We start from the raw sequence: 13,266 nt of genomic DNA, 5'->3' as shown, positions 1-13,266 counted from the left end.
AGCAGGAATTTAAGAAAAAAACAAAGGTTGCACTGGGAGGCTCAGGGGAGGCAACATATCCATGTACATTAATTCAAAATCTAGTTCAGATCATGTTTTAGGGCAGCTCCTTTACACACTCCCACCTTTTCCCTCGACTGACTGGTTTGGTTTTGCAAAATTAACCTATTTCCATCACCTGAAATAAATTAGGCTAAACCCACAGAGAAATCCAACCCCCACAAAGACACCAGCAGAAGGGCTCTTTCGAAAGAAATTTAGGTGAGACATAAAAGACTTGAATTACCCTACTCTGCTATTGTATACCTGTTGTATGGCTAAGCTGAGGCCTTCAGTAAATCCAGGTTTCCTTATGTATTAAAGTGAATCATTAAAAAAAAAAGAAGCAGGGATAATAAATTAGTGCTAGTTTTAGCACAGCAGTTCAGAAGTCACTTCCTAACCGTACAGCGATCTCCCAGTTTGCCCTTACAGTCACTAATCTTCACAGCCCTGCCATTATAAAATATACAGAAGAGAAAGAGGTGAAAGAGGACAGGGAAATTTGGTTGTCAACAGCTTATGGTGCTCTCTCCACCTTGCACAGCCCTTAGTCTGCTGTGCACACACATTTATACAAGTATTATCCCCACTCCAGCACTGTTTCTTCAGGTTTTACTCTGAAGAGCAAGGGTAGCATTTGGAACAAACTCAGATTTGCTTTTTCTTCAGCCACCCTCTGATGCAGATGATTTATTATGCTCATTTGTGGTTTTCTGGAGTTTGGAGGCCTTCTTGAGTTTTCTTTTGTGCACTCCATTGCAAAAATGCTTAAAGAGCACTTCTGTCCCCAAAGAACTCACATGTTAAAAGCATATGGAGATGCAACAGGTAAATTAAATGGATCAGGGACAGACAAATGAATTAATAGACTAAGAAATGCTTACTAAGTACTACTTAGATACTCAAGAAAGGACAGACCTAAACTTTACTCAGACTCCTCACTCACATTAGCATTAGGGTTGCTCTCAGTGAAATCAGGGGCAGTCAGACTCCAGAGACTTCAGCACTTAAACACCATTAAGGACCTGGACTTTGACAGAGATCTTCAAAATGGCCCCACCACTATCAAGGACAACTTAGTCACCGTTTTCCTCATTCTAGTTTTTCAGTTGCATCTCTCCTGTACTCTGCTGTCAAAATTGGATAGCAGTGCCTTTTGTTTTTGCTATGTTACCCTTTTCTCCTTTTTTCTTCCTGGTCCTGTCCAGGTGGTCTTTCAGCATGATGCGCACTTGTCGTTCATTCTGCATGTCTCGAATGAAAGAATGCTTTAGCAAGGTCTCAGTGGATGGACGATGCAAATAATTCTTTACAAGGCAGCTTTCAACAAAGTTTAGGAACTTCTTTGACCTGAAAAAGATAAAGAAGTGGAAAAAAACAACAATCCTTTTCAACTTCGGTGCCAAGCACTACCCTGAGTGATGGAAAGCACTAACTTTCCACTAACAAGGTTTCCTTTTACACTGGAACTGAGAGAGACAATTTGTCACTATGATGCCCCCTGAGATCACCACACTGCTGAGGGTGAGTGACAGGGAACTCCACCCTGACCGCCTGCTCAGTGGAGTTACCCTGAATTTACATCTGGATCAACAAAATCACAACCTGGCCAGCGTGACTCTTTCAAAAAACACCCTTAACCTTTTGATACAGTAAAAATTTTCTTTATATACTTCATTTAAAAGACAAATGAATACTCTTTAGGCTACGGTGCCTGTCATTAGCCCCACAGCATCCATGCAGTCTTCTGACAAAGCTCTGACCCCAAGCAGCCCACCTAATTCTTGCCTACAGTGCAGTTTCAGCCACCCATGCCAAACTTTAGCAACTGCAGTGACTTCTGCATTTTAGGCTGAGTACAAAAGAAAGGTGTTGCTTCCCAAAGGTAAAATACATCTGCACCAGTGGCCTGACCCAGCACTAGAAACAGCCTAGGAAAGACCCCGTAGATCACTGAGGGATTTAACAGGATCATTGTTTCTGGACAAGAGAGCTCAAAATCCTCCTAAGCCCAATGCAGCAAACGCACAATTTTTACACATCTCTTTACCATTTTCTGGATTTCAACTTTGGGGGCGGGTTCCGTGGGATGAGGAAAAGCGCTCTCATGGGGTGCATGTCACACAGGGCTGCAAAGGAAACCACAAGTTCTTGAAGGGTACATGTCCCCACCATGTCCCTCCCACAGCCTGACCACACTGACGCAGCCTGGTTCTCCCGTCAAGAGAGGAAGAGTCTTCCACAAGCAATCCTACTTCTAACAGCACAGCATCTGCTGCAGAACCTCAGCATTAGTCAATAAAATTCACACTATACCCAAGAAATAAAGTCTCTGAGCACACAGAAATTTTTCATAATAGTATGCTGTTACTGCCAGTTAAAAGAGATTTGAAAGGAAGTCTGCATGGCCTTGTTCCTCAAGTACAATTTTCTTCACAGTTTTTATATATAAGGCTTCAGAAGGACACAAAAAATCCTTACCTTTCCAATACACCAAAAGGTGTTTTCAAAATAAACAGAAGTTAAAGTTGGGATTGAAATACTTTTCTATTTTGTCTGGCTTATGGTTCAGATAAATGACAAGCTAAATTTTAACTAAACTCTCAGCTACATTGTTCATGGCATAAGAGAAAATGCAGGATGAAGAAAACCTGATGTGAGCTGGAGAGCTCAGACTGCATCACTGGCACAGAGCGTAATGACAAAGCACACATTCCATCTATTCTGTGTTTCACGAGTGTGAGCACCATTATTACACAATTTGAAACAGATTCTGCTCATGCATTCAGATGCTGGTTTCTCCCAACCCAATGTACTTCTCTTTAGTGTTACTGTTGTGGAAAGTTGAAATTACAAAGAACTCTACAGAAAGTAAATACCATCACATTTCATCTATCCCAGGAGTTTTGTATGGAATTATGAGTGTGTGCCATCTGTCAGAGAAATCCCAAGGGTCAAAGATCTTCATGACACAGAGCTACTGAATGATAACTAACATGACGATATGGAGGCTAATTTTTTACCATATACATTTGTTTGGCAGTGATTCTCTTAACAGGAATGGACTTCCAGCACTGCAGAACTAGTGAAAGTGAAAAGAGGGTGGCTGGTAAAGCCTTCTCTGGCTTCTATTAATTTCCCTGCCTGCATCCACCTGCTGTCATTTCTTACATCTTGGTTCTGGTTTTGACTGTTTTCTTTGTATTTTCCATAGCATTATCACATGGGGATGGGGGCAGAAGAAGTCTGGTTTCTGTGTATGGGTCCCAAACACTGTTGTACTACAATAAACAAAATACAATGCCACAGAATATCATCCATATAATTTCCTTGCCAAAACTAGTGAAAACATCAAATACCGTGGCAAGAAGAATTGGCATGCAAAGCCACAAAGGGTCTCAAAGAAAATTCCCCACAGACCATGTCTCAGGACCAAGCTTCAGCTAGGCTGAAGCACAGTATCTGAAAGTGCTCCTGAACTCCAGCTGGTTCCTGAGCACAGCTGAAAAACAAGCCTGACAGGAGAACAGCCAAATGTGTTTTTAAAAGCAGCCTACGTGCTCTCAAGCTCAGGCCAGAGTATAATTTATTTCATCTCCTGTGCTCTCAGCAGTGACTGTATCCCCCATCATACCACATCACATCACATCTGCTTTTTGGGCGCTGGGGCAAAGCAACTGGTCCTCTGTGGAAACAAAACTGCACAAGGTCTTTACACGCATGCTGCAGCCGCCCATCTCTGCCCAGCACCTGCAAGTGGCTAACTGGAGGAGCGAGGGGGGCAGCTGGCAGGCGAGGGCAGGCTGTGAAACTATGTCAATCTGCTGTCAGGTTGAAAACGTGGTTGTGGACCATAGCCATTATGTAAGCAAATACAGTATTCATCTCCAAACTGGTGAGAATCAAGTCAGTCCCAGTGTAAAAATATAACCTAAAGCCTGGCTTCTACCACGGCCATATTTTTAAGTGTCCTAAACCCAAAGCTACTTATGTCATTTTTTTCTACTGCTTAGCTGTACCTACAGACAGTGCTCAACATAGTGATGCTAAGAATAAAAAAATTTTTGTTTGCCTAGGAAATGAAGGCAAGGAATCAATGTAGACGTAAAGGGACTAAAAGAAAAGCAGAAGAGTCCAAATGAATAAAAGTAATGGATAATTTTTAAAGATATGGCCAGAACCAGAATTTTCTACATCTGTGCATTAGCCAAGGATGAGTTATTTTGTCATAGAACACATTCACAAAACACAGGTGCCCCCACCTTTACACCAAATCACTTACGAGGAGCTCCTTCGGCCATTTCAATAGCAGTGATTCCCAGAGACCACAGGTCACTCTGCAGGAAAAGAAACATTGCACATTGCAACTTGCAGCATTCAAGCTTCTATGTTTTTAATTTTCTTTAGAGTTTTTGATTTGGTTTGGGTTTTGTGTGTTTTTTACAGTTTCCCTAGATTTCTCCTAGATCAGGTCATTTTAGTTGGAATGACGTACATTCTACTCCCTCCCATTCCCTACTGAGGTTTTCAGAAACATGCTAATAGCCAGAACTTCCCATTTCCCATGCAACTCTGAACAGATGATTCATCATTTAAGCAGCCAGACCTTCTGCATTCAAAAGAACAAGAGCCAGAGCATAGCAGGCACCATTTAAATGTAAGTCTTAAATCTTTTTAACTGTTTCCGTGATGTAGTGAGACTCAGCAGTGCCCCACCACCCTGCTCCTGGCCAAAAACAAATTCGTGGTCTTAATGCTTATTTCAGAGCAGTCACTGTGGAATTTCTACACTGATGGAACAGAAATTATAGTCAGGCCTTGGGGTCTGACTTCTTCTGTCTTCCGAGTCTCTAGTTACATGTTTTGGGCACATGAAAGGAGAGCACATCTTGCAGCCATGTTGTGCGTGTGTGTGTTCAGCTCAGTTACTTCGAGTGGAGTTCCCTTTATCAGCTTACCTGGATGCTAAGGGCCAAGTTTTGACCATGGAAGGTAAATCGGAAACACCAGCAGTGACTGCAAAAACTTCACAGGTTTCCACTTGATTAATCATGTGCATTATTCTACTATTTTTTGTGTCTAAATGTAGCCAAATGAGAGGCATGTGACCAAACCAACTTGCAGAGCTTCTCCAAAACTATCTTTTACAAAGGGAGCAACGCAAGACAAACCTTCAAAGATTAGAAGCATATATACCATTACATGAGTAGCAGCTCATACCCAGCCTGGCACTCTGAATTTGATTTTATCAACAGAGCCTTCTCAATCCAGCTGCTCTGAACTGTTTTATGCAAGCTGAAAACCAGTTCACACTGGTAGGAATTTAACAGCTTCATGATCTTGACTCATTATTAAGTAGATGAATGAAAATCAGAGAAGTCTTTGCAGGCTATTACCACAGGCTCTGGGGCAATGGAAGAAACAATCGGGCTACAAAGCATTTTGGTTTGGAGTTTCAAAGCATGAGAGGTAGAAAGGTGAAAGGGAAGATGACAGCAGCACTTATACAAGTCAGCATGTAAATACGTATTTATGCATATATATTTTTACTCATTTTATAATCTCTCATCTGCAGAATCTATTTGGAACCAAACATAAATGCATGTGGATGAACTCTGATTATTACTGAAAGTAAAGAATCCTCAAGAATTAGGTGTGCACATTCCTAATGCTTGTATCTTCTGAAAAGTGTACGTTCTGAAAAGGAAAGCAACTGGGGACAGGGAATGAAGACAAGAGATTAATTTACTGAAGATTTAAATGGTATGAAAAATAAAATCCAAGAACATTCTTTGGTCATGACTGACACTCATACAACATGACCTCACTCTGCCAGTGCAGCATAGAAGGTCCTAGCAAGGGAGAATTACAATCTCTGGATCACTAGAAAATGGAAGCAATAACGGGTTATTCTAATAAATATTTCTGAAGCCACAATTAGAATGAGAGGTGCAAAGTGGCAACCATGAGAGTACTTGAACCAAGAGAATGACTGGAGTGTCACTCAGAAGATGGCTGCTCAGAATGTCATCACTGGAAAGCATCCTGCATAAGTGTAGACAGACAAATGACAACACCTGCTGGAAACATGCCAGAGGACAAAGAATAAGTCTCTCTGAAACAGCATCAGCATGTTTTAAGATACAGGAAGAGAACCAGGAAAAGGTGCTTGATAGATGTTCTTGGGCTCCCCAGTACAAGGAAGTCATGGACATACTGGAGTGGGTGCAGCAAAGGGCCCCAAAGATGTTTAACGGATTGGAGCTGGCAGGTTCTGGGCTGAGAGAGATGTAACTGTTGAGCCTGGAGAAGGGAAGGCTCAGGGGAATCTCATACATCAGTACAAATTCCTAATGGAAGGGGAATGAAGATGACCAAGCCAAACTTCTCAGCAATGCCCAGTGACAGGACAAGAGACTATGGACATAAATTGAAATACAAGAAATTCTGTGCTTTCTCATCTCTACCACCCTCCAAATAACCCAAAATCATTCTGGGATGGGGAACCTCTTGTAGTCACATGCTTGTAAATGAGTGAAGTGATACTAATTATTACCAGTTAAATCAGGATTTGCAGCTGAGTAGAGAGTAAAAGAGCTCTATCGGAGGAGAGCAGTAAGTTGTCATATTAGTATTACACTATTTCAAGTATTCCTTCCAAATTTACCTCTTCCTTTCTATCCTGACCTGCAACCTCCATATGTCAGGTTCTGTTTGTTCTGTTGATGGGCTTTTTTTTTTTTTTTTTTGCACAGAAGTTCATGAAAGTGTATTTCATGTATTAAAAACTAACAAAAAAGTATTCATAATGAAACTCCACTCTTAAAAAGAGCCACCACCCACATACTTCTATTTCTCCAGTTACAATGTTATTGTGGTTTAAAAGGAGAGAAGTTTGAACTTTTCAGATGCAGTAGTTGAGCAGTATTTTCAGCAATAACTTGCACATTTTGCTGCTTCATGTGGAGTTGTAATACTTACTCTGTAATCATATGTAGAGTCTGGGTTCTCCTCACAAGCAATGACCTCAGGTGCCATCCAGTACGGTGTGCCAATAAACGTGTTTCTTCTCCCAATAGTCCTGTCCAGTTGAGCACTTACGCCAAAATCCACTGAAAAGCCAAGCGGAGATAAAGAAATTAAGACAGTTGTATCCATGTGGCAAAGTATTTGCTTGGTTACTGTCATGCTATTTAGAATACCAAACCTTTAGGCTACAATACATAACAAATCTGAGTTCCTCAGTACATCTTGTCCAATAGTTGAAGTTTAAATGCCCCTCCCCCTTTTTTCCCCCCTCTTTTTGACAAATAAACAGCATATTAAATTTGCCAGGCAGGTTACAGCAGACATGAATTGGTCTAGCAAGACGTCATGGAATAATTTATGTTTAATCTAAACACCACATTGAGTAGGACTTGAGATCTTTAACTAATACCTGAAAAGTAGCATCTACAGATAAGGCAAATTTGTATGTGTCTAATATGGCTATTTGTGAAAGCTGGAAAAAACTATCATATCACTTCCTTTTGAGGTGTTTGGAATAACTCCATCCCTACAATCATATGTTACTTTAGAACAAGCTGGAGATTATACTAGGTTATTCTTAGACTCATAATGAGAACTGTGTGGTGCTCTTTGTGCTGAAAAGGGTGTTACGTTCAACAGGATTGTACAGCAAAATGGTTTTGTTCAGTATGTAGAAAGGCCCATGCAACCAGTAATTATATGATTGTATTTTTCTTTGAATCAACCTCCAAGATACACTAATTGGATCCACTGGGCACAGAACTTGAATGCTATTCACAAAAGACAAAATAACACACAAAAGAAAGGACTGAAAGGAGACAGCCCTATGGTTATCATCAAGGAGATTTTCTCACTTACCTCACTGCAGATCATCTGCAAACCACAATCATTTGTACTACTATAATTTAATGTGCCTGTTTAGCAAACCTGCTCTAACAGTTAGACTTGACCTTTGGAATTATCATGCGCTCTGTGCTTCTGATGGGAAGTGTTCATAATTACACTGAAGTGGAGCAGAACTGGGCTGAGGACCTCTTGGGTTTCTAGCTTCTTTAACACACACACAAGATAAATCTCTCTGAAAACAACTTTTTTTTTTTTTTTTAATTAATTGTTGTACTTCGTAAATCTGTTTCATCTTTACCCAGAGTTAGAAAGACCTAACTTTCTTGTCAACCATGTAAAGAATGGTAGTACTAGTTACTATAAAAGACCAAACACACACAAACCTCTCCCTCCCCGTCTTCCCAGTTTTAAGAGGGAACAGTTGAAAACTACTACATATCTTTTAGAGACTACTAGCAAAATCCTGCCTTCATTTAATACAATAGCAAAACTCCCTTTGACTTCAGTAAAGCCAGGATTTCCTCATAAAGTTAAACCATGAGATTTAAAGTACTTATTTTTCTTGCTCCAGCCAAACATCCTACCCCCCACCCACAGTCCATGTTTATTATTTTCGTTCTCCAACTATACAGTGAATTCTTTTAATTAAAGAGACAGGAAACATGAAGATCGTCCCAAATGAGAGAATTGCTGTCCTTGAGACTGCTTCTTTAAATCATTGCCACTCATTCTCTGTTATGTTTTTACCAAAACATCAAAGACATCCCCTCCTCAAAAGAGGTATGTATTTAAGTTTAATCTTGGGAAGTCAGAAGTTGTCAACACTGACAGATCACAGCGAGAAAAGGAAATTAGTAAACTCACCAACATTTTTGAAAGATTACTATTAGTAAGAGCTACTCCTCAGTGGTAGCCCTTATATGTGACTAATCTCACCTATTGTCAGGTTTATGAAAACCTCCAAGACCACTTCCCTTAGAGAAATGAATTAGCATAAATTATTCCCCTAACTTTTTTATTTTGGAAGTCTCTGCATGCCAGGGTATGCTGTGAAGGCCTGATGGTGCTGTGACTTATCAGACAGGTTCTGTGTTTGACTGCCGAGAAGTAGCTGTATTCCCCACAGGCTGAGTCACATCCTTGCAGAGCATGTCACATTTTCAGTTCTTTCTACATGACAGACACCTTATAAAGACAAGCATTAATGCTACTTGACATGTTTGTTGCTATTAGGTTACTGAAGTTCTTTCTCAAACAAGATGAAAAACTTAAAAATTTACGAACAGGTTTCTAGCACACATTTACGGAAACTTACCCAGTTTTACTTCTGCATTTTCTGTGAGAAGGACGTTCTGCCCTTTAATATCTCTGTGGATGACATGGTGAGCATGAAGATGTGCCAAGCCCTAAAAGAAAAACAGACTTTCCTTATTTTATTTCCTCTCATTGGCACTGTTGCCTTTTTACACTTTTGTCAGACTTTATTCATAGGGAAAGTCCGTCAGATGTTATTAGCAACATGAAGATGCCAGTTTCAAGGAGGAGAGAGGACAGCAACCACAAGTTTGATTGTCTTCTTTACTCACAGTAGTTGAGTATAGCTGAATTTAAGTGTGAACAGAACAAGCTAACAATATTTTAAACTTCTGCCTCAGAACCAAGGGTTGCCTCTTTATACCATGTGTTAAAAGCAAACAAAAGAGGAAAAGAGCAACACAGAATGCTCTGTATGAGAACCATAGACAGCAGCTGGCTGGCCATAGTGGCTTGAATTCTGCATTCAGCGAAACTGTGTTCAATAGTAAATGGACCACAGAAAGTTCAAATTCCTCTTTTTGAATGCAGCAAGTATTGTTTTCAGTCAGTTAATATTTGATGAGTGTAAACCAAATGTTTTTAACATCTGTTGCTTTAATACAGATATTATAGCCACACAACTTAAGAGCATCCTGACCAGACCATTAAGATTTTTAGTTTCTTTGCAGAAGCTCTCCCCATGCTCTCCAGCTATAGTTATATTAATCTGCAGTCTAATGCCAAATCATTGTAAGAGGGCGAATGTTCTCTACTGAGCACGCTTCTCAAAAAACTCTGCTCCAGAAACAAGACTGACCCCTATTCAAGCATTACTTCTGCATGCCATTTGAATTCCAGCTCCCAGAATACATATTCATCTTACCATTATTTGGAAAAGAAGTAAAACTCCATTACAAGGAAGATGGATAAGTAACTCTGTAATGGGTTTTGAAAGCAGAATGGCAGGTTCCAACATTATTTTTTTTCTAGTCTAGTTCACTAGATTACACTTGGGAATTGTTTTATCCTCTGTAGCTTCCAGGACAAAACAAAACAAAAAGATAAAAGAAAAAAACCAAACACCTGCATAGAATGAAATACAGCCCCAAGAATTGTCTTGGGGAATATTGCCCCAGCAGGGCCACCTTTCAGATTTTGGAATGCCGTTCAGTCAACATTGCTTTTAATAGTGTGGAAAAGAGGCCCTTGAGTGTGTGCAGGTAAAGGAATTATGAACAGAAAGATCTTAAAGATCTTACACAGCATGAACAGCTGACGCAATGAGCTGTAAGATCTCCTGATGTGGAGGACACTTACTGAAAACAGAAAACTTACTTTTCTAGATGCACGGAATCCAAACTTTCAGATTTCATAGGAATCATAGGAAACAGGAATTTTCTGTACTTCATGCAGAAAATGAGATTAACTACAGTAATATGGGATGTCAAGCAGCCATCATGCTGGCTTTTTAGGCTCTTCTGAACTCAAGGACCACAGCTCATGAGCCCCACGGATCAAAACCTTTAAACAGTAATGCTCACTAGTGACCTATGTTAGCAACAAAAGGCTTGGAAAGGCCTTTTTGTTGCAAATGAGCAAAGCTCTGTTGGCACAACTCACCCTGAGAACCTCTCTGCAGATGTACGCAATCCAGTCTTCCTTGAAACAGTTCCCTTTTGTCTTCTTGACCAGGTCAGTGACAGAGCCCGCACCACAGTACTCCATCACCAACTGCAGAAAGACAAACCTAATACACCTTTACCAGAGCACTGACAGGGTGCCAGCAGAGAGACCATGTGCAAACACCCACCCCACCACAATCAAGGTGTGGAAAGCTACACGCGACCTTCCCAGATGCCAAGTGACATAAAATCTCATTTCCTGAATCACACACATCACTGAGTAAATAAAAAGCCTCAGCAGTGCTCCCTCCTATTCCAGGTTATGGGTACTTCTTTTCTTTTTCAGAAACGACACAATCAGAACACCATGAGCTAACAGCACTGAGAAACATGGGAATGTGTTCAAAATCTGAAATGTCTCATTTTGCTGCAGAGCTTCAAAAATCCTACAGCCAAAAAAATTGAGGATTCATTTTTCTTCTCTGCTTTGTTACCAATTCCTCTGTTCCCTTTTTATTTGCCAACTGAAGAAAGGAGTGGAAAGAAATAAGAAAAAAGAGAGGGGGGATGAGGACAAGCTCTTTTTCACTTTCATTAAAAATAAACAAATTACAGAAATGTTTAATTTGAAAAAAGAAATTAAAAAAAAAAAAAAAGCTCAAGCAACAAATCATAATGACAGCACAAGTCACAAGAATCATAACACACTATGTCCATCCTCAAAGAAAATCATAGGGGTGAAATGATCTTGGGAGTAGCAATTTTTCTCTTTTATGTTATTCTTCAGAACAATGACTTTAGAGTTTCACTGAGACAGAGCCCCAGCCAAGCATGCTGGAGCTCTAAAGAAAGGAGCTGTAAATCTCATAAACAGAAATTACACTAAACACTTACCCAGAGCTGATCATCTTGGCCTGCAGGACTTTTCTTTACGAATGCGCCATAATATGTAGCAATATTCCGGTGATGGGAGTACTTTTTTAGCATGTTTATCTCCAGCTTGATTTCCTCCTCTTCATTCTGCAGCAAAAGAGAGCAGAAGGCTCCTTATGTGGCCAGAGATCACTGAGCTCCAGGGCTGCCCAGAGTTGCAGGGCCACCTCTGTCTTCGGAGGCTTCCAACATCCAGCTGGAACCAGCCCTGAGCAACCTGGTTTGGTCCCATGGCTGACCCTGCTTTGAGCAGGAGATTGGACCAGAGACCTCCTGAGGCTCCCTCCAACCCGAGTTATCCTATGATTATGAGACTGCAGCTGAAGGACAGGCCCAAACTGACGACTGAACCACCCTGATCCATAGGGTTAAAACAATGAATTGCTAGGGTTTGACCTAATGAATTAAAACCATCCCTATTCAGGTACAATAATTGCATACTGTCTCCTTAGGGGGCTGAGATAGGACTTCTTACTCCCCATTTGCGGTTTCTGTATGTGGTAATTTAGTCTTAGAGAAATTAACCAGATTCAAACAAAAATAAAAATATTCCTAACACTCCATTACTTAAACACTTGGAAAAGCACTTAGTGAACACATCAGCCAATTTGTCTTCCCAGTCCTGTGGAGGGTCTTGCTGGGAGGAAACTGAAGCCAAGAAGGAGGCGACTCACGACAAATCAAACTCCAGAGCCAGCACAGGGTTATGATCTGCTCCTTCCTTACAGCTGTGAAGCTACCCAATCTGGACCATGAGGGTTTTCCCTCCTTCCTAACATCATGCCATCGGTTAAGTCTCTGGCATGCTGGGGGCTAGCACACCCCTAGACATCTCCTTCCAGGCACTAGCTAGCCCTGCTTTCCCACTTTGTTTCAGTCTCTTCAGGGCAGATGTTCTCTTCGACCCAGCACAGCACTGTGCACAATAAGACAACTAATGGAAACACAAGTTTTAATAATTATGTTAGAAGAAATGCCCTTTTTTCCAGGGAGAACTGCCTGATCTGAAGAGGTCCTCTCAGAGCTAGCCTGTTTGCTATGTTGCCACCAAGAGAAAGGGTGCACAGTACCTGGTGAAGCACATATAGACTTTGCTGTCTCATTTGCTTTAATAGCAAATGAAACAGGCATCTTGCATTGCAGGATGTCCTTGTACAGTTAAAAGGAGTATGACAAAGTTAAAAATGTATTTACCTTGCTGCAAAACATCCCAGTCAGCACTTAGTAGCTGAAGGGACAAATAGAGACAGCAAGAACAGCTCAGCCCCACAGGACATTTTTCTGCATTTTTTCATTATTTTCCAGTAGCTTTGCCATCGAAGCATTCATTTAACCATCACAACAGACTCTCACAAAATCAGCTGCATAGTCCTTTCTACCTGTAGCAGAACATTAAAGCCTGACAGGCTGAAGCCAAATTCCCTCAAGCATATGCATATGATGCGTCTTAAATAAGACCACACAAAAATCATTCTCACCAGAACGGAAGGGATCAGTA

General features: G+C 40.8%; 1 protein-coding gene across 1 annotated transcript in view; it reads right to left on the bottom strand.

The window, feature by feature from the left end:
- Positions 1-13,266, bottom strand: part of LOC104412069 (mitogen-activated protein kinase kinase kinase kinase 4-like) — a 44,592-nt gene that overhangs the window by 25,409 nt on the left and 5,917 nt on the right. The window contains exons 3-9 of the mRNA XM_010022667.1: positions 11,730-11,855; positions 10,834-10,944; positions 9,233-9,323; positions 7,024-7,154; positions 4,325-4,379; positions 2,093-2,171; positions 1,217-1,392 (exon numbers count right to left, since the gene is read on the bottom strand). Of these exons, the coding sequence (XP_010020969.1) occupies positions 1,217-1,392; positions 2,093-2,171; positions 4,325-4,379; positions 7,024-7,154; positions 9,233-9,323; positions 10,834-10,944; positions 11,730-11,855 (769 nt within the window). The remainder of the gene's footprint in view (positions 1-1,216; positions 1,393-2,092; positions 2,172-4,324; positions 4,380-7,023; positions 7,155-9,232; positions 9,324-10,833; positions 10,945-11,729; positions 11,856-13,266) is intronic.

The sequence above is a fragment of the Nestor notabilis genome, unplaced genomic scaffold (assembly GCF_000696875.1).
Source record: "Nestor notabilis isolate BGI_N333 unplaced genomic scaffold, ASM69687v1 scaffold35690, whole genome shotgun sequence".
Lineage (NCBI taxonomy): Eukaryota > Metazoa > Chordata > Aves > Psittaciformes > Psittacidae > Nestor > Nestor notabilis.
Note: the sequence above shows the minus strand (reverse complement) of the source record. Positions and strands in the feature narration are given on the sequence as shown.